The sequence below is a fragment of the Patiria miniata genome, unplaced genomic scaffold (assembly GCF_015706575.1).
Source record: "Patiria miniata isolate m_02_andy unplaced genomic scaffold, ASM1570657v1 HiC_scaffold_18, whole genome shotgun sequence".
NCBI classification, from domain to species: domain Eukaryota; kingdom Metazoa; phylum Echinodermata; class Asteroidea; order Valvatida; family Asterinidae; genus Patiria; species Patiria miniata.
In genome coordinates, this window is record NW_024037056.1 from 12,433,031 (window position 1) to 12,455,145 (window position 22,115).

Consider the following 22,115-nt stretch of genomic DNA (forward strand, 5'->3'; position numbering starts at 1 on the left):
ACATGGGTTCGAACCACAGATCTTGGGATCCATAGTTCATTCCACTATCCACTTGGCCACTGTGGCAGCTCGACGAAAGCTGTTCTTTGAAATGCTTTAATGTACATGCATGACTGAGTGATAGCAATGGTGTGACGTCATTGATATTTTTTTATGAATAAACATCGAACAAGCTGAATAATCATGATATATTGATGTGTGCTGCAGATAAAAACACCGTTCCCGGACGGAAATGGCAAAATATCCCTTAGGCTTTACCATCCGGGAAATAAAAAAATAAAGGAGGCAATATTTAAATGTGGACTTTAAAATGTCCAAAGCCTTCTGTTTTTTATTTAATACAACACTTTTTTTTTCTTTTGTTCTGTCAAAAGTACAATAAAATCACAGTGATGCAACATTTTTTTTAATTCTTCAGACAACACGAAACATTTTAAAAACCAACATTTTCTCGTCAAATTTTTTGGCAACTTTCTGACATGTAAAACACGGACGGTTAACAATACACTTTTTCAACGGACCAACAGACATTTTTTTTTTCCGTACACATTTTTAAAAAGTCTTTAAAATCAATGGCAACAATGCATAAAAAATAACGACAAAAAACGAAAGGATTTTTTTTTTCTTCGTTGAACCTGGATGAAAATTTACAGAATTCTCAGGTTTTTGGTTTAAACCTCAAAACTTTGAACTTACACGAATATATATGGCAACCATTTTATCTCTCTTGAACTAAAAACCTAACCTCAAACCTACAGGCCTTTTACTACATCGAAATTTCTGACAAATTCTTCTTTTCTTGAAGCACTTCTTGTAAATTCAGTGAAACTGCTTCAATTAATAAATATAATATGGGAAATTTATCAACTGGCTGATGAAATAACCAAACCAAAAAAAAAAATTGTTATCAAGATTTCCCATATTTCGGCAAACATTTACCACGCTGTACATCTGTAGAGAAGTTAAAATATGTAAATTATATGTAAATTTATGTACCAAAAAAGCACATAACATTTATGATATGGAAGGGTTCTTGTGAATTAACTTTATCATAATAAAACTTGAATAAATAAACACTGCCCTCAAATCGTGTAATTTATTTAATTTATGTGTATGTTTTAATACATGAAGTTTATAAAAAGAGAAAACCTGGCCCCTTGGCATTTTTGAACCTGGTTAAAAACAAAAAACTTTAACGCATCCACATTTGATACAGATAAACAATCACAAAAGTAATGACCATGATGACAATTAACACTTGATAACAAAAACAATGCTTTAACGGTGCTCGGTTTTTCTGTGAATATATAAAAAGTTGGTCAAGTTAATTATATGCATCTAGTGGACTTTCAAACTCACAAAATTATGCACCATTTTGAACTTGCAGTGATATTTTTGTTTTGGTAGTACGATCGACCTGGATAAAACGAGTGGAAAAACGTTTAACAAGAACAAGACAACCAAATGTTGGTTGGAAAATTTGTAACACAAAACAACGTCAACTGAAATTTAGTGAGATGTTTTAACATTCTTCGAACACTCAACTGTTTTTTGTCTGTACAGGAATAAAATTCTGATATCTAATTCCCTGAAAAAGAAATGTCGTTGTTAGCATATTGGTCTGGTTCCCCGGAACCATAAGTCAAGATCCCTGTAATCGACTGTGCCGTGTCCTAGGTACCAGCCTCTTAAAAGTCATAGTTTACCTCATGTGCGTAATGCGTATAACTCTCCAACAAATTAACACAGTGAACAAAATCCAAGATGGCTGCCCTTCTTGATGAATTCTCAACCTGCAGATGAATTAGTTTGCATAATTCGAGCTAGAGTTTGAGTAAAAAGTTAAACAACAAATTAGGTTCACAAACTGGGGTCACCAGCATTTTCACTCGGGTGGGTGGAATTCGAAATGGCACCTTTTGTGAAAACAAAACAAACTGGTGACTGCCGATCTCTTTCACAAACTTTTGTGGAGGAAATACCGGCAAGGCAAAGCATTGTGGGTGTGTCACCACAGGCTCGCGACTGGGTCATCGGCTATATAAACGGTGGCCAATAGTCTTGGGAACTTTGGCACTGGGACCCGAGACAACTTGAGAACACCTCAAGGCGCTACATAAAAGCTTAACGCATGAACTGAGGTGCGCTCGGAATTTCTTGGGTCCCAGCGCCAACGTTCCCAAGACGGGCATCGGGTGTGACGGGGGAAAAATTTTTAAAGGGAAGGACGTTTTAATCGGATTCTTCTTCAGAAGAAGCCTCGCTGGATGAGCTCTCCGATTCCGACGAACTCCCACTGTCTTCCTTTTCGCCGTTCTCCTTGGGTTCCTCCTTGACGGCAACTTCCTCTTTGGCCTTGGCTTGACCTTTGCCCTTTGCAGCCTTGCCCTTGGCCGGTTGCTGCTCTACCTCTTCTTCTTCTTCCTCTTCCGAGGACGATGAGGCCTCGGAGGATGCAGACGTCGATGAGGAGGACCCGGAACTGGACGCGTCCTCGCCGTCCTCTTCTTCCTCCTCTTCTTCCTCCTCTTCGTCGTCGTCATCGTCCGAGCCGGATGCGGCGGCGTCGCTGGAGTTGGCCTCGGAGCCGGAGCCTGAGGACGCGGAGGACGAGTCGTCCTCAGATTCCTCATCGGAGTCTTCCTCTTCTTCGCTTTCTTCTTCTTCTTCCTCGTCGGAGGCAGCAGCCTTCTTCTACAGACAGCGACAAAGAAAGAAGATGTAACATCTTTACACTCTTGTTTTGTTTTTGTACAAAAGCTGCATTTCCGTGACTACAGCCACGTAGAACATACCGACTCTGTGCTGAACAGTAGATTGTGCGTTACAGCCACTTTTTAAAAATGGTTCAGAAGTATCCAAAGACTGATCAAATAATCTTCGCCAAAAACTTCAGTTATAAAAAAAAAAAAAAATTTAGCCATACCTTTCTCTTGACTTTGGGCTTCTTCTTGGTCACCTCCCTCGAATACTTGCTAAGCCCCGCCTTCTTCAGCTCGTCGTACCGGTCCCGGTCCTCTTTGCTCAGGCTCTGGAATGTGGGAAAACAGAGAAGGGAACCAGTGAAAAATAAGAGCGGAAGCAAACCAATATATGAATATATGAATATGCAAATTCTGAATATATGAATATTCAAATATTTGAAAAAAATAACCGGCCGAACAGATTCAGTGCTCATCCTTTCCTGTGACACATACATCACAATTCAGTGAATAATATGAATACACAAATATGCAAATTTATATATATACAATGTATTATGAATTTTCAAATCTTCTCTTGATAAGGAAACACTCCAAAACTGTTATATTATGGGAATTTTTGGAATTGAAATTTGATTAAAAAAGAACTTGATACATCAAAGGCACAATTTCAAAAACATCCTTCTATATTTGGTTTTTACAAAACCTGAAACCAGAGAAAAGTTTCTTAAATTTATGTGGCAAGTAAGAATCAGCGGGAACCAGTCGCAGGCAATACACAAGATACAACTGTTTAGCTGGTAACCAATTTTTGCTAAGCACATTATATTCTGTACTTTATAGCAAATTTCAATTTTCAAACTCACCTTTCTGTATTTGTCGATCTCCTTCTTGTATTCCTTCATGAGTTTCTCCTTTTTAGCCTCGTACCGCTTCTTGCCGTAAGCGGACAGGTCGCGCCATTTGCCCGCCACTGCTTTGATGCGCTCCGTGCTGGGCAGGGCCTTGATGTCCTCGGTGCGCATGTGCTCGGCCGTGAAGATTCGGTAGCCGCTACTGCAACGTCAAAAAACAAACAAGGTTATCATTAAATTTTAGAGGATTTATAAGCCGATACTTGAACCATGGCATTATAACACAAAAGAATTGCATAGTAATTATTATAACAAAAATTTATAGATAACTTTTTAGGACTTACTTGAGAGGCTTGTCCGGTTCACCTTTCAGAAGTTGCCTGTCCAGATGTTTCCTCTGAAAACATAAAAAAGAGGACTAAAGATAAATCTATTAAATTTTTTTTTGAATATTACAACCCTTGTTCATCCAAGCATCTTTTTCTTTTCATATCACAAAAGCTGACTTTATTTATATTGATACGTGCCGGTTTATGCAAACACATTTTTGAAACTTTTATCTTTAATTTCATAACTGGGGTGGGGTTATGAGGGGGCACAAGCCTCAACAGTTTCTACGCTTGTACCCCCCCCCCCCCTAATTTAGGGGAAGGTAAACACATTTTTTATTGCATTATGTGTACAACTGTAAAAATAATACATTCAAATTCAGCTCAGTCCCAGAAATGTCTGTAATTTGGCAAATCAAAACACAACTGTCTGTCTGTTGATCTGTACCTTTGCCTGTCTGTTGCTCTCGGCAGCTTTCTGCACCCACTGCGTCTTCTCGCTTTTCTTCAGTTTCTCCCAGGCCTCCTTCAGACGGGTGGTTGCTGCGGTTTTTTTCAACTGAAACACCAAACCAACGGAAGGAGATCTTTCAGTTTGAATCAAAAGTGTCGTACAGACCCACTATTTTTTTCCCCAAAGAGTGGAAAGGTTTTGGTGTGGTTGGGGTAGTTTGGTGGGGTTGGCAGGGGTTGGGCATGGATGGGTGGGGCTGGGCGCTGTTGAGTGTGTATGGGTGGGGTTTGGTAGGGCTTGGGTGGGGTTTGGTAGGGCTTGGATGTGGCTGGGCGTGGTTAAGTAGATTTGAGAGAACTTACCTTGTGTTCAGCCATGTACCGTATTTGGGGGTGGATTGGTGGGGCTGGCCATATTTGAGTGGGTATGGATGGGGTTAGGTAGGGTGTGGTTTGGTGGGGTTGGGTGGTGTTGGGCATGGTTGGGCAGGGTTTGAAGTGGTTGGGTGGGGCTTGGGTGTGGCTGGGTGAGGTTGGGCGCGGTTAAGTAGAGTCCAGAGAACTCACCTCATGTTCAGCCATGTAAGGGTAGGGTGGATGGGTGGGGCTAGGTGTTGTTGAATGGGTATGGGTGGGGTTAGGTAGGGTTTGGTGGGGCTTGAGTGCGGTTGGGCGCGGTTAAGTAGAGTCTAGAGAACTCACCTTATGTTCAGCCAAGTAAGAGTGGTGTGGATTGGTGGGGCTGGGTGTAGTTGAATGGGTATGGATGGGGTTAAGTAGGGTTTGGTGGGGCTTGGGTGTGGTTGGGCGCGGTTAAGTACAGTCGACGGAACTAACCTCATGTTCAGCCATGTAAGCAGACAGATGATGGCTGGTGTACATGCCCACACCTGTCTTGTTGGGTTCTTCATCATCATCATCGGCCTCATCATCCTCATCTTCTTCCTCCCTACAAGGTCAAAAAATACTGCAAGTAAAACTTGCGCGATCCCCTTGGCATCCATGTACATGTACAGTCAGGCAATTTTCAGTGACGGCCCTGATTGTCCACCCGGTAGGTACCAGTTATCAGTTGAATGGGGAGTTTGGGTCGAATGGAGAGTTTGGGTGAGACACCGTACTAACAAATGTTAGAGTCATTAGTAATACTGAGCTGAGCTCTCCGGAGACCTCATAAATGTCCATATTGGAAAGGATTTTTTTGATGTCGGCCTTCTCTGTTTGGCTTGAAAGCTAGAGGGATAAAAATGATCACCATGACTAACTCCCCAAAAGAGTTTTGTGATCACAATTGTCAATCAGTATGTTTCTTCTCAGACTTCTGAGGCAGGTCTCCAAGGCCAAGTAAAAAAAAAACACAGTTTCCCGCCCCCTCTTTTTTTTTTTAATCATACATTTTAAATGTTTTATTTATTTCCTGCAAAATTAACTATGTATGCAAGTTCAAAATCTGGTCGAAGGATGACGGCTCCTTTGGACACAAAAGTATCAGCAAAAGAGTTGAGAAAATGGAAGAATATATCCGCCATCTTGGAAAATCTGTCATCTTGGGAAGAAAAAAAAGGCCGCCTCTTTCCTTTTATCAAAAAGTGTGGATGATGAACTATTTTGTTTTTACTTGGCCTAATGTATGGTCAAAGATACATATATATAAAGATACATATAAAGTACACAAACAAGTTACATTATACAACAAAAACAAACTCGCAAATATCAACTTAATTTTTTCTTTAATAATAGAAAGGCATTTTTTTTTTAACTCACTCGGATTCTTCTTCCTGCACTTTCCGCGCTTCTTGAGCTTTCCGCCGGTACTTTTCCTGAAAAAAAGTTTTCAATAACACCACAGATCAAAATACCATGTCTGCTAAACTCATGATTGACGACATAGTTTTCTTAAGTTATTTAAGGGAAGTGTTGCTTTCCGGTGGGGCTACCTGTGGGTAGATTTCGTCCATAGCACTCTGTATTTCCAAAAATCTGTCAATTGGCTGATCGTTGGAAATCACCTACATTTCTTAATCTCTTGTAAACGACAGCGGGCTAGACGGACTAATTTCACAGGGTGTGCTCCCATAAACAGACATGCAACTGGGAAATCACAAAAAAAGAGGAAATTTAAATCTTTCCAAGATTTTGTACAGTGTTTTTCTATTTTCAATGGCACACATTGGAAGTGAAAAAAGAGGAAATCAGCTGATCTGAGGAAAAGTTGCATGCCTGCATAAATGAACCACCCCAATAAATGTTTTTCTCACATTTGTTTTTACTTCGGAGTGACCAGATCAAAGCAAGCTTTGAAAATGTTTTTTTGAAGAGATAGTTACACAATAAGCAATGAACAGGCGGAAATACATTTACCGACACATACAACATAATTATTAAAATATGGAAACCAGTGCAGAATATTTCTACAACACCATGCATACATGCAAGAAAGCGTGCCAGCCACATAACTCACAAAACATTGCATGCTCTGGATTTTAAGCATCATTGTGCAATTTCATGATTTTTATCTATTAAAAAAATTGCAGTCAGCAGCAAGGAAAGAGGAAGAGTAAGGAGTCGTAACCAGATTTGGCAAGTTAAAGGAGCACAAAAGCACCATAGATGCAACTTGCGATTGACTTGCGATTGACTTGTGATTGACTTACGATTCATCTTATGATTGACTTGTGATTGGCTTGTGATTGACTTGTGATTGCCTTGTGATTCTTCTTATGATTGGCTTGAGATTGACATGAGATTGACTTGTGATTGACTTGTGATTGGATTGTGATTGGCTTGTGATTGGCTTGTGATTGGCTTGTGATTGACTTGTGATTGGCTTGTGATTGACTTACGATACATCTTATGATTGGCTTGAGATTGACTTGTGATTGGCTTGTGATTCATCTTATGATTGGCTTGAGATTGACTTGAGATTGACATAGGGTTGACTTATGATTCATCTTATGATTGGCTTGTGATTGACTTGTGATTGACTTGTGATTGACTTGTGATCGACTTACGATACATCTTATGATTGGCTTGTGATTGGCTTGTGATGACTTGTGATTGACTGGATTTCAGCTCTGTTAAAGACGTTTCAGCAAAAATGTGTGATCTACAAATGTATGCTGAACATTACCAGAAGACCAGATTTATTTCTCCTTCTTCGTTTTTGTTGTTTGTTTTTTAGTTTGTTTTTTTTGGTGCAATCCTACCTTTTCCCTCTCTGACAGCTCGCCGAACTGCCGAGCCAAGCTTCTCGTGACCCCGGTCTCGCTCATCTTTGGATTTTCATCCTTGAACGCCCTCCGGTGCTCTTTGGTGTACAGAAAGAGGGCGGAGACGGGCTTCTTGACGCGGGAGGAGGCAGACTAGACATCGAAAAAGGGGGAGTGGAAAGGAAAGGGGGAGATGCAACTAACCAAAAACAAAAAGGCAGCCAGGGGTAACAGGGGAAACGCAAGCAAGGGAAATAGCGGGGTTCGTTGCACAGTCGTTACAACAGCAGTGGCTGCATTTCGACGGCGATTTGATGAAATGACGAATCTTCCCACAAAACATTTTGAGAACATTGCATTTTAAGTTGGTTGATGTCTCAAATCACATTTTCATATAAACATTTCTCTCCCACCCAAAAAAAAAAATGGAAAAAAAAAAATGACAGATGCGATAGCCCAGTAGTTAAACAGCCATACCTTGTCTCCGTTTTCATAAAAATAGATCTACTTATTCAGGAGATATTAGTTTCACAAATGTAAAAGGCTAGCACACACATATAATGAGATGCCCCACATTCGCCACTTTGCATAATTAGCGTAATAATAACCAACTGTGCAATTTGGGTCATGAAATTTAGAAAATGATGTAGAGGACATCATCAAAATGTAAGAATATCCAAAAATCTCAAATTGCCTAAAATCAACAGGTAGGGATGGATTCGTCACTTCGTCAAAATCGCCGTCGATTTTCTCTGATGATTTCAATGAAGCAAGCTTCACGTGTATTGTGAGTGGACCGTTCTGGGTTTGGCCCTAAGCCCCACCCACATTAAGGAAATTATCGGACCACTTCACCACTCTCGGTTGCCTTTCTTGTCCATGCTGTCATGGCAACTAGACCAGCAGTGACATGCTTACTGTCCCCTAGCCGATGTTTTTTTGCAGGCATGGCAAATATTGACGAATAATTCTCACCAAAAAAAAAATATCTTGATTTCAAATCCCAGTTTTAATCAACCAATAGTCAAGGCTATTTACGTGTCACTTATATAGTCCATCATTCAATTTTTGATGATACCCAAATTCAAAGAGACAATTTTTTTATTCTTAAGTTGCATGAAATATTTCATTGGGATTTGAATCATCTCACAAAAATTATAATAAAGAATGACATAACATGATATTTGGCAACTTTGGTTTTTTTGGGGTTGTTTTATTTTGGAAAAATAAACATCAATATCTGACAACTGCAAAATAGGGGTTTTTTTTGGCAATGACAAACGCTCACATGCACAATGGTACATAGACAGCCACTTATTTCCTCATGCAAAGTTTTACCACAGCAAGTGGAAAACACACCACTACTATCAATGACGCAAGAAAAGTCCATGTTTTTCATTCAAGGAAATCCCAGCTGAATACTTGTTTGAGAATGGCCATAACAATTGTCGCCAAAAAAATGTCTCTGTATCTCAGCAGACAAATATTGACTGCTTTCAGTGATAAAGTAAACTTAGTTGATCCACTGAACATATGCTACACAGTTCTAGAGATTATGTGAAACCGAAAACCAAATGCTGAATATGCTTCTCAATTTGTAATTTATTGAGACTTCTTTTTCCTTTCATCACATTTTATCTTGATACAGGGCGTGTGAGAACTTGTGAGGACTTGTGAGACCTTCTGAGAACTTGTGAGGTGTTGTGCAGACTTGTGAGGACTTGTCAGGACTGTTTATGGACTTGTGAGGACCAGTGAGGACCAGTGAGGACCTATGAGGACTTGTGGGGACTTGTACGGACTTATGAGGACTTGTCAGGACTGTTTATGGACTTGTGAGGACCAGTGAGGACCTATGAGGACCTGTGAGGACTTGTGAAGACTTATGAGGACTTGTCAGGACTGTTTATGGACTGTTTATGGACTTGTGAGGACCAGTGAGGACCTATGAGGACCTGTGATGACTTGTGGGGACTTGTGAGGACTTATGAGGACTTGTCAGGACTGTTTATGGACTTGTGAGGACCAGTGAGGACCTGTGAGGACATGCGAGGACGTCTGAGGGACTCAACTAAAACACTGACCAACAGACACACAACTGACAGACAAACAACACACAAACCAATGCAGAAAAAGCATCCTTACGTTTGAGGCTTTGGGCGTCTTCTTTGCCTGTCGCTCGATGGCTTCTAGCTCTGGCGCATACTTTTCCCTATCCTCAACTGGAAGGCTCTGTAAGTTCGAGACACAGCAATGGTTTTTGGTTTTTGAGTTTATCCTTTTATTTCATCCAGAAATAGGTGAAACTGAAAGGCCAACTTTGGCCACAGAAAGCCAACATTGGTGCTTCCTTTTTCTATGACACGAAAAGTTAAAGACCTTTTCAAAGACCTAACATAATGTTCATATAATGGAACATTTGATTTAAGTAAAATGTCAATGAACACAAAAGTTTAATTCTTTAACTTTCAACATAAAAATCTGTAAGGTTGTATAAATATCAAAGTAGAGCTTGATTGGGGCAAACAGAGAAATTCCTACCTACCTCTATGTATTTTTCAAGCTCCTTTTTGTATTGGACTTTCAGCTGTAAAAAAAAATCAGTTAACAAAAGACACTGTGTTAAAATGACAAATACACAATTTACATGCTCAGAATGTACACAAGTTGACAAGGAGAGGGAAGTCCTAAAATGTCAATAATTGGCTTTTCCAAAGAAGGTCTCCAACACCTTACCATAACTTTATTTAAAGAAACAATTCAAGACATTTCCTCAACTTTCTTCTGTAGGGGTGGAACTTGGCATGGGGCAGAGGTAGGGCAGGTTGGGCCAGGGTGGGAGGGAAGTGGATCAGGGTGGGGTAAGGTCTTGCAGGGTGGGGTAAGGTCTTGCAGGTGGGCCAAGGTGGGGCAGGGTGGGCCAGAGTAGGGCAGCGTGGGGCAGTGTTGGGCCAGGGCGGGGCAGGGCAGGGCAGGATGGACCAGGGTGGGGCAGGGTGTGGCAGGGAGGGATAGGGCAGGGCAGGGAGGGATAAGGCAGGACAGGGAGGGATAGGGGGAGGCAAGGAGGGATAGGGCGGGGCAGTGAGGGGTACATTCAAACAAGAAGGGGGTAGTGCAGGCTGGGGTGGGATAATGGCTAGGGTTCAGCAGGCCCGCTTACCTTCTCAACACGATCCTTATAATCCAGCTTTTTCTTGGCTTCCGTGTCGGACCACAACGCGCTGCATTCCATCATCTTAGCCCTGGTGTTGGAGCCCATGTGACCCATCTGCTTCAGCATCTCTGAACAGAACAGGTTGTATGCATTCCTGAATTAAAGAGAAAAATTTCCCTAATAATACAATAGATCGGAGCCAGTTGGTAAGCAGAATAATATTGCTCAGAATGTTCTTTACGTAAGTACTAAACAAAAAGTCACATGAGAAACAGTCTCAGGGGCAGGGGTGGCTGGGGCAGAGGTGGCAGGGGCCAGGGTGGCAGGGGTTAGGGTGGCAGGGGTGGGTGTGGCAGTGGTGGAGTTGGCAGGGGTGGGATGGGATGGGCGGGACCTACGCTGGTGGTTTGAAGGGTTTGCCGTCCATCCCTTCCTTCAGTTTCACTTCTTTCTTGGTCAGCAACGGCTTTTTGATCTCGGGAACCTTGAAGTTGGGGTTCTGCTCTATGTATTCCTCAATATCTTTCTGTGAAAATAAAGATTGACCAATAAAAAAAAAAAAAACAGTTGATTAGAAGTTCATAGAAAATAAATTGCATATTATGGCATTTTATGTGTCAAATTTGAATGCGTCACAAGTTTGGACATGGCAATTTGAATATCAAATATACTTTTCAAATTCTATTGTGCTCTTTTACTCAACAAACGTGATTTTTACCAGCGTTTATGGCCAAATCAAAGCTAACTCACACAAAACTGCTGTGGACTGTGAAAAGCAATTGTGATAAAATGTCATGCTTAAGAACACAATCTACTGATGTTAACCAGGGGCCGATTGCCTGGCACTGCAAAGCTGACAGTTTAAGTGAGCTTAAAAAATATTTGCTTCGCAAAATCTGCTTACCAGGCAAAATTTATATGATGCATTGTGCCTAGTCTGGATATACATAAATTTTGATTTAATAATTAAATTTGCTAATCAGTAAGCAGCATTTATGTGCTTAGCAAAAATAAGATGGGAACCAGTCAAAAGCAGTGTGCACTGCATGACACTTTGGCTGGTGACCTATTTTTGCTAAGCAGATATTTTCCGTGCCTAGCATGATTTCTGTGCTTAAATGGTCAGTGAAATTTGGCCCGGGACGTACCCCATATTTGGTCTGTTCCTCAAGCGCCTTGTTGATCCACTTGACCCGTTTCTTATCTGGCATGTTCTTCCATTCCTCCCGCAGCTGGGTGTCCATTTGACCTCGGGTCACCTGCGTCGGGTCAAAGGTCATATTCAAATGAGTTGTTATCAGATCATCGCATGCCATTACATGTTATCACACGTAAATTGCAAGTCAAACACAAGTCCTTAGTGTAATTGTTCATCATGGACAACTTATGGCCCAACTTGTGACTGACTTATGACTGACTCCTGATAGACTTGTGATTGACTTGTGATTTGTGATTGACTTGCGATTGACTTGTGATTGACTTGTGACTGACTTGTGATTGACTTGTGATTTGTGATTGACTTGCGATTGACTTGTGATTGACTTGTGACTGACTTGTGATTGACTTGTGATTGACTTGTGATTGACTTGTGATTGACTTGTGACTGACTTGTGATTGACTTGTGATTTGTGATTGACTTGTGACGGACTTGTGACTGACTTGTGATTGACTTGTGATTGACTTGTGACTGACTCCTGATAGACTTGTGATTGACTTGTGATTTGTGATTGACTTGCGATTGACTTGTGATTGACTTGTGACTGACTTGTGATTGACTTGTGATTTGTGATTGACTTGCGATTGACTTGTGATTGACTTGTGACTGACTTGTGATTGACTTGTGATTGACTTGTGATTGACTTGTAATTGACTTGTGACTGACTTGTGATTGACTTGTGATTTGTGATTGACTTGTGACGGACTTGTGATTGACTTGTGACTGACTTGTGATTGACTTGTGACTGACTTGTGATTGACTTGTGACTGACTTGTGATTGACTTGTGACGGACTTGCGATTGACTTGTGATTGACTTGTGACTGACTTGTGATTGACTTGTGATTGACTTGTGACTGACTTGTGATTGACTTGTGACTGACTTGTGATTGACTTGTGATTGACTTGTGACTGACTTGTGATTGACTTGTGATTGACTTGTGATTGACTTGTGATTGACTTTTGATTGACTTGAGACTGACTTGTGTCTGACTTGTGATTGACATAAGATTGACTTGTGGTTGACTTGTGACAAATAATACAACTCTGTTTTATTCTATAACTACGATTAACCTGAATAAATGTCACTGGCACGTCCAAGATTTTGTTCTGAGAAAGCTTTTTAGGTTGTTGCATATTAAATTTCCCGACGTTCTCAAGAATTTGAAAACAAAAAAACTTTCTCACTTTGTCCTCGTTATTTAACTGTTTAACACAGCAATATTCAACAACGTTGAAAAAAAAAATTCTGAAAAATTACAATCAAAGACACACATTGTTTTTCCCTGTAATTTTTAAATAAATAGAGTACACAAAAAATTGAGGTTTATAAAAACCACTCCCCCTTTTTGAGCAATGGTACGTACCTCATGATCGTCCCTCTGTAGAGCCTCAAACCTTTTGTTGGACCAGAGTTGGTATGGGTTGAGCAGCTTTGGAGGCTTGGGCCCGCCCCCTCCATGCCGGGAGTCTTTCTTGTACTCTGGATGCTCCGCCCTGAAAATGAATATTCATGAGAAGGCGGGCATATGACAACTTGATGAGATACTAGAGGTTTGGCTAACTTCTAAAGCTAAAAAGGGTTACCAGCCAAATGTAATGTGATGTATATTGCCTGTAATTGGACGGTGCTCAGCAAAATTACCTGCTTACCAAAAATTGAGCCGAAAAATAAGCAGTATCCTCACAAGATATCTTCGCTGGTAACCATATTTTACAAGGCAAAACCTTTCCGAGCTAAGAAGTTTTTCAAGCTTGTATCTCTGACTTATTTGAACTTGTATGACTTGTACATAATTATCGTCATCTACTAACGGTCGCAACCGAGACCTCGTTCACAACGCCACGCCAGGTGTCTTTATCCCTCGTTGTGTACGGAAGGTCTTCTATTTCACATTGGGTGTCTCTGCCAATCACATCAATTATAGCAAAATAATATTGAGAAAGAAAAATTGTGAAAAACTTACAAGAATGTGGCCAACTCTTTCTGATACATCAGCCTCTGGTCTCCATACTTCTGGTTGTATTTGGCCTGAGAACATAATAAAAAGGTTCCTTTTTTTTGTTAGAAGCATTTTTGTGTGTGTCACAAGCTGTACATATTATACTTTGTTCATGGTTGTGATTACAGTAAACTCTCTTGCTCAAGAACACAAGGATGCTTTACACAAGAGCCTGATTTCATTGAGCTGCTAAGTATTTCGGCCCGAGAACTGTCAATTTTTCTTTTTGATCAGAAGCTTTTCATTCAGGTCGTGTACAACATTTTACTTGGCTCACGGTCGTGATTACAGTAAACTCTCAGCTTAACAGGATGACTGATCATCCATGGCCAGCTAGACTAACTATAAGGTTTTTATTACATAAACATGTGGTTCTTGTCAGTGGGGCGGGTGTTTGGCTAGGATTTTCAGGGTCAATAATTCAACCAACGATAAAGGGACACTCACAATGTTATTTGGCTACGTTTGAATGAAGAACTGGGCCCAATTTCATAGAGCTGCTTAAGCAGAAAATTTGCTTAAGCACGAAAAACCTTTGCTTAGTAAAATTAGGTTACCGGCCAAAACTCCATGTGATGTACATTGCTTGTGACTGGTATTTAGCTGTTGTTTACTTAGCATAACAATCGCATGGAGTTTTGGCCGGTAACCTGATTTTATTAAGCAAGACGTTTTTGTGCTTAAGCAAATTTTGTGCTTAAGCAGCTCTATGAAATTGGCCCCTGGTGAAATATAAAACAAAATTGACTGGAAAATGTCAGAGTAATTAAGAACTATTAAACAAACCAGATTTGATTTGAGAGCACAATGGCACAGCTGAGACGCAACGCCTCATTCGTGAATCCAAAATGGAGAAGAAACCCACCTTTTTGTGTTCTGGAAGTTCCTTGAATTTGATCGCCAGTGATCGGGAGATCTCGTACTGCGGCATTTCCGGGTGCTTCTTCTTGAACTTCTTGGCCTTCTCCGAGTAGAACATGAAGAACGGGGTCAGGGGTTGCTTGGGGAGGTCAGGGTGCACCTGTTATTGAAAGCACGGAAGGTCAAAGGTCAAAGGGCACAAAATTGCTTGAGATAAGGTGTGAATGAAAATACATCAAAACCTGTTAGAAATAATGTTTTGTTTTCCAATTGAAAAGGGGATCGGGCTGCCGACTGTGCAGAAATTGTTGGCAGTGCTGAATGGGCTACTGACAGGTACTATGGCAGATAGGTGATGGGATTGTGCCTTTAATGATACAAGTATGGAATTTGGCAAACAGTCAAAGTATGTCGCGAGAAATATATTTGGAAAGAATGTTGCATCCTGACGCCAACAAAATTGTTACCAACAAGTTACCAACAAAATTGAAAAGGTTTCTTAGTCCCAGATTCATGTCTTTTCAACATTTTTGCAACGACTGACCTTTACTGAGAAGATATATGAAGAAATAAGTGGCGTCAGAATGAAACATTCTTTACAGATATTTGGCTATAGGGCCATCACAGATTTGTCCTTTGAACAAATATTGGTAGATTAACAAGCAATGGCAGCCATTTTGAAATTTCTTTGCTATTCAACCCGTACTCGTGAACTACGTACCAGTTTGCGATGTGAGAAGGGATTCTGGACCACCTGCAGTGCGTCGGCCGTGACCTCCGCCATGGTGCGGTATTTACGGATCTAAAAATTAAACGGAGACCAAAAATAGTTCAGGGGTCAAATAAAAAGGTCAAACTCGTCATGTTTTATTCATGATTTTCTGGCAGAGAGCCAAGAGTTGTCAAGCCGGGAAATGTATAGTACATCATGATGTATCCAGGAAGCTCTTAGGGAAAGACAAAGCAGGAAATGTCAGATTTAGATCAGGGATAAAATCCTGGGAGATGTCATTGACGGAAGCCTTTGAGACCGAGCCGGCAAGAACATGTATATGGTGCCCCTGCAATGAATCATTCTTGTGATGGACTATAGCGTTGTAATTGAGCCCATCACAAATCCTTCCAGTTCCGGTCAAAACTAAATCACAAGTTCTATCATAAGTCCAGTCACAAGTAACAGGGGATGAACAATAACAAAGGAATGCCGTTGTTACAGTTCATCTGAATAGCTTGCGACTTGACTTGGGACTGGAGGACTTGTGATGGACTTGTGATGGACTTGTGATGGACTTGTGATGGACTTGTAATAGACTTGTGATGGACTTGTGATGGACTTGTGAGGGACTTGTGATGGGCTTGTGATGGTCTTGTGAGGGACTTGTGAGGGACTTGTGATGGACTTGTGATGGGCTTGTGATGGACTTGTGATGGGCTTGTGATGGACTTGTGATGGTCTTGTAATAGACTTGTGATGGACTTGTGATGGACTTGTGAGGGACTTGTGATGGGCTTGTGATGGACTTGTGATGGTCTTGTGATGGGCTTGTGATGGACTTGTGATGGACTTGTGATGGACTTGTGATGGACTTGTGATGGACTTGTAATAGGCTTGTGATGGACTTGTGATGGACTTGTGAGGGACTTGTGATGGACTTGTGATGGACTTCTGATGGGCTTGTGATGGGCTTGTGATGGACTTGTAATAGACGTCTGATGGACTTGTGATGGGCTTGTAATAGACGTCTGATGGACTTGTGATGGACTTGTAATAGACTTGTGATGGACTTGTGATGGGCTTGTGATGGACTTGTGATGGACTTGTAATAGGCTTGTGATGGACTTGTGATGGACTTGTGAGGGACTTGTGATGGACTTGTGATGGACTTCTGATGGGCTTGTGATGGGCTTGTGATGGACTTGTAATAGACGTCTGATGGACTTGTGATGGACTTGTGATGGACTTGTGATAGACTTGTAATAGATTTCTGATTGACTTCTGATGGACTTGTGATGGACTTGTGATGGACTTGTGATGGACTTGAGATAGCTGCAACTACAACACCAGCACAACTCTGGAATGTTTTATTTATTTATTTCTGGTAATGAAACCAAGGATTCCTGATTCCTCAAAGGCACCCTAGTGGGCACTGACGAGAGAAGACAATGAATAAATTACAGTTTTAGAAGTGGGAGGACAACCCAGAGAAGACTATTCTTGGGGAAAAACCCACAGAATCAGGCAGGGACTGAAAACCCAATAAACATGTGGACCAGGGCAGGTACCGGTATCGAACCCGGGTCACAAAAAATGGAAGACACGGAAAGAACCACTGCACCAATGTGACTCCCCAGTACAATATAACATAAAATCCTGTTGAAGTTGGCGTGGTTAGAGTAAAAAAAAAAAGGCTTGCCTCATTTTGGATGATATCCCACTCCTTCTTGCAGACTTCGGGGGTGAAGTCGCCAAAGCGCACTTTGTTCCAGTCGATCTTGGCGATGCAGACCTTGTAGGAATGCTTGTCCGTCTTGGGCGAGTGCTCCTGGATGTTGTGGATGAGCTGGGTGCGGTCCGCCAGCGAGAAGACCGAGGCTGAGGAGCCTCCTGAATAATAAGCCATTTGCGTGTTAAATTTGAATAAAATCTGGAACGCTGACTTAATACAATGCTTTGCACGTTTTAACCTAGCATTCTCCCGACCAAAGAGACTGTTACTATATCACGTGATTCGGGGCAAGCCTTATGCTAGCAACCCCCAGCTCCGGCATGGTCTGGTGTCTTTGTGCCATTCTCACCCATTGTGAACGATGTATTGGTGCTGAGCGTCTCTTACGTAACTATGCAAGAGCTTGCCCCGAATCATGTGATTAGCAACAGTGTCTTTGGTCTGGAGAATTCACAGTTAAAATGTGCCAAGCATTCTGAGCAAGTCATTGTACCAGACGTTTTTCAAATGTAAATCCCAAAGGGTATAGGTTACACGCAAGTGGCTTATTCAAGGTGGACACGTTTAGTTATCATGGTTATGATGGTGATCTGATACACCGTGCCCTCTGGAGACATGCACACAGGGCAATTTCTATAGATGAATACTCTCCACAAGGTTTTCACAAATATATGGATTTTACTAAAAAACTAGGAATTTCCAAGGTATGTTGATCTGTCGCAAATGGTAGAGTTTAAGAAAAGGGCTACTAAGTCCACATTTCATCCAAGGAAATTAATTCTGGTTAAAATAAGAGCATTTTGAAACTGTACTTTCAAACTCGAAAAGTTTAGTACACGAGAACAAAGAAATGTCTCCACAAGGATACAAATTTCAGTATGTGTGTACGACTACGAAGAGTCAAAATCGGGGACGACACAGTACGAACCCAAAATTGTCATCAACGTCTTTGTTTTGAGGCAAAATGATTCTAAATGGTTGTCAAGCGTCAAAGCCGCCAATGAATTGGCAAAAGTTCAGACATTTTCTCCTTAAAAGATTTCAAAATTTTGTTTAAGCTTACGATGATAGGGCACTCGGTTTGGCAACTAAGCATTTAAGCCAGAAGGACAATGGAAAGACCTTGATGTACAACATATGTAAGAAATACGAGGTTTAGAGAGGAATACATGAACAACAAAGCATGCACATTTTTTTTCTGGGGGGGTACAAATGTATCAGGTTTGTTTACAAGTTTGTTTTTGATATTCAAATTTTTCAGGGGGCGGGAAAGGAGGAGAGGGAGGGGGGGGGGACTTCAACTCTCCCAAATCGTAAAAAAAATGGTCCATGGATATCTCTAAGCCATTTATACCATTCTAGAGGTAGTCAACAAAATTTCTTGGAGTTTCTAAAATTGCTTTAAAAAAAAAGATGCAGTTTCTGAAATTTCCAGAAAATGAAACTGAACATTTCAGGAAATTTGTTACTTTTCCTTAATTAGACAAAGAATTGTATTATACCTTTTCTTGAAATTAACTTGTTGAAATGTCCAGGACTGAATTATTTTGTTTATTTCTTAACAAAAATGTTATGTATCTTACCAGTCTTGGCATGTTTCTTGGCTGGCTCTTGATTCTGGGCCGGCTGGCTGTCAGCAGCGCTGCTGACTCTCTTCTTGCCTCGGGTTACTATTTTTTTTAAATCATCAAAAACAAGAAGTTTAACACGGTTTATCTTGAAGAAGCTATATCTTGAAGCTTATGATTAAAGGCATGTAGGATCATTTGCTTTCATGCATTTTGTTACTTTTTAATAACACCACTCAAAAACCAAAGAAGAATGTTCCAAACCTAACCTGTTGAACTTTCAGCTCAGTGGATATTACACTTTTTGCAAAAACAGTGAAAAAGTATGCACAACCTTTTGATCACAAAACACGATTTTGTTGAACTCTTTTTTATGTTGCAAAAATCAGTCCATAGACTGATTGTTGCAAATCACCTACATTTCTTGATTTCGTCTATTAAAATGACAGCAAGCCAGATGGAATGATTTCACGGGGTGTTTAGTACCAGTACAATCTTTAATCCACTTTAAAACTCTTTGATCATAATTTGGTAGGTTACTTTTGGGATAAATGCAAATAATCTTATATGATTCTGTTTATTTACCATGCAATAAAATGAATAATTCATCGAATCAGGACATAAACATCGAAAGTGGGAAATTAAAAGAATGATTAAAAACCAATTAATTTTTTTATATCATCTCAAAGATTTCTTGTTGTACAAATGATATATACGTGGATGAAATTGTCAAAATTTGACCAAATGAAATGCACAGGTTGTTTTTTTTAGGGGGGGGGGGTCAGTTGTCAGCTACAGCATAGCCAAATCTTGATCAACAATCTAAAAACAAAAACCCGAGGACATAAACATTTATAATTTAATTATTAATATTTATAAACTGATTTTAAGTAAGCCCATTTTTGTCACTTAATTGTCACAACCAAAATTCTGGCATTTATGCAAGTCAACTTCTAAATTTGTTTTCTGTACGTCAATGATGACCAAGAGAAACCATGGAAACAGAAACAAAGGCTTCAGTTCAAATCAATTCAGTTTACTAAAATTATAAGTTACATTTACCGATAGATAATACTGCAGGCATGCGACTGGGAACATAGAAAAAAACGAGGAAGTTCCAAACCTCACAAGACTTTGTACAGTATTTTCCAATTTGTAATGGCATTCATGAGAAATTTTTTTTAAAACGCGGAAATCAGCGAATCCGAGGAAAGTTGTATACCTGATACTGGTACAAAATCACGAATAATTTATTAGCAAGCAAATATAATTTTAAAATAAATTTGTCCTGAAATGAATTTAAAAAATATTTAATGCTCAGATGTGCTTCAAAAAAATTATAGGAAAAAATGTCGCAACCTGACGCCACTTTTTTCTTCATCTCAATGAAGGTCAGTCATTGCAAAAATGATGATAAGACATGAATCTGGGACTGTGAAACATTTCCAATTTTGTTAGGAAATACTTAGAAAATTTTCTTGACTCTCCATTGACTTTGTACACAACCGCTGAAGTGGCGTCAGGTTGCAACATTTTCTCGTAATTAAAAACATATTGAGAGCATTGAAAGTCGAATAAAAATAATCTTAATTCTTCAATACAAATTCTTGTTTTACAATAGGCTATACCCAAATTATATCAAAACTTAAAGTAGAATAGTTAATAAAACTTAAGATATACAAAAATTAAAATAAAATAAAATTTTTAAAAAATTTGTTACATTTCAGAACTGAAGAAATGCAAATTTGTTCGATTCAAAGTATCACTCAGAAAAAAAAATCACCAAGCAGACAAGTGTTCATAGTCGAGAAAAAAATAAGAGAAAAGGTAAAAATCATTTTAAAATTGTATTAAACTGGCGGTAGGCCCTTCACAGACATTGAAATTTATGAACAAAATGCAAAAATGGGAAAATGCAAAAAATGGAATTTAAATGAAAACAAATGGGAAAATGCAAAATAAAAATATCTGTGTAGAAATATTAAAAATGTCATTGACAAAAGCTTTTTAAAACTGAAATTTCGTAAAATTTCTTCATTTCAAAATTCATTGAAAATTGTGGAATGCAGCAAATAAACAGAAAAGCTGAAACTGTTAAAAACCGATTCTCAAGACGACCGGACGGACGGTAAAATGTGCGCGTCGCGTAAAAAAAAACAGGTTACGAATATAATTTTATCCACGATTTCACCGCATTGTAAATTATTCTATGTGAGGGCCTAGAGAAAAAACGTGGGAGAAGAAAAAAGTGCATTCTTTCAGCAATAACAAACGACGAACCATTATTCAATGCCACACGATTCGCCAGACACCGCGAGCCATTCACAGTGTAAAAATAGTCCCAGCCAGACTCGACTGGGCGATCAAGTCCCAGCCAGACAAGCGCGGCCGGCCGCGGTGAAAAACACGGTGCCTGGAGCGAGCCGCAGCCCCGCTCGGCTAGCTGCTTGCAAAGCAGAGAATTGTGGAGCTGAGGCCCGGCCAGCTATGCACGTACCACGGCCTGCAAAGCCCGCCAAACTGACCTGGCGATGCCTACGTATCATTGCATATGGCGTGGGGAAGCTGCGTCATGCCTGCCTGGCTTGAGCCAGCGTGGCGCAACCGCTCCGCCGTGCCCACTCGATCCCCGGCCGAAACCGCGCCGGAAAACCTACCGAAACAGAACTTCAAAACCGCCAGATTGATTCAAAGTAGCAACCACGGTGATCTATAACTCACCAGCTTGACAGTGATATACAAATGTAGAACGTGAGAAATGCAAAAAGGGGTAAAATAGCGGGTTTCAAAATGAGGAAATGTTACCGGGACTCACCCTCCGCGTCGGCCATGATGAAGCGATGATAATGCTGATCAGCCCCAAGAGCTCCCGGGTCAACTCTAGCGGGCACCGCCCGCTAAACTTCATCCGCGATGCCCCGGTAGCGGTGACGCCTCAGTAAGTGCTGACGTGACTGGCGCGTTCGCGGGTCAGGCGTAGTAGTAAAGTAGTGCGTGATAACAACGGGTATTTTTCGGCCGCTTCGAGATAAAAAGCAAATTTATTGGAAAAAATACAATTTATCGAGATGATCTCTCCGAAAAGGGAAGAAAAAGCGAGTGAAAGTCCGATTGTTTCACGTTTATGAGATTTTTTTCTCACGTGTAGTTAAAGAAGCAATTTTAACCTCGTTCAAACGCGACAAAAGTACGAAACAATTTTATGACATATCTTATATATAATAGCAGTAAACTTCAGTAGATTTATAAGTTTAGAGCAACTGCTATTATTTTCTTAACAAAATTTACAGAAAATTTAGGTATTTTTGCGATTTAGAA

The 22,115-nt window shown here is 40.4% G+C and overlaps 1 protein-coding gene and 1 long non-coding RNA gene across 3 annotated transcripts; both read right to left on the bottom strand.

The window, feature by feature from the left end:
- Positions 1-291: 291 nt before the first annotated feature.
- LOC119724641 (nucleolar transcription factor 1-like) lies at positions 292-21,953 on the bottom strand. Of its 2 annotated transcripts, none has more exons than XM_038195779.1 (20): positions 21,603-21,953; positions 18,813-18,899; positions 17,197-17,387; positions 15,504-15,584; positions 14,787-14,942; positions 13,886-13,950; positions 13,286-13,415; positions 11,853-11,963; positions 11,103-11,230; positions 10,711-10,858; positions 10,093-10,134; positions 9,693-9,779; positions 7,545-7,700; positions 6,103-6,158; positions 5,176-5,287; positions 4,334-4,444; positions 3,901-3,953; positions 3,569-3,758; positions 2,927-3,031; positions 292-2,694 (listed from the first exon to the last, which is right to left on the bottom strand). In XM_038195779.1, exons 1-20 carry the CDS (start codon positions 21,703-21,705, stop codon positions 2,233-2,235), a joined length of 2,574 nt encoding a protein of 857 aa, XP_038051707.1. In that variant the 5' UTR covers positions 21,706-21,953; the 3' UTR covers positions 292-2,232. The 2 variants fall into 2 exon arrangements, with proteins under 2 accessions (XP_038051707.1, XP_038051708.1); XM_038195780.1 differs by having other exon boundaries at positions 2,233-2,694; positions 21,613-21,952.
- On the bottom strand, positions 8,903-9,684 carry LOC119724645. The gene is made up of 2 exons (XR_005270660.1): positions 9,503-9,684; positions 8,903-9,410 (listed from the first exon to the last, which is right to left on the bottom strand). It is a non-coding gene; the product is annotated as an uncharacterized LOC119724645 (long non-coding RNA).
- Positions 21,954-22,115: the final 162 nt, after the last annotated feature.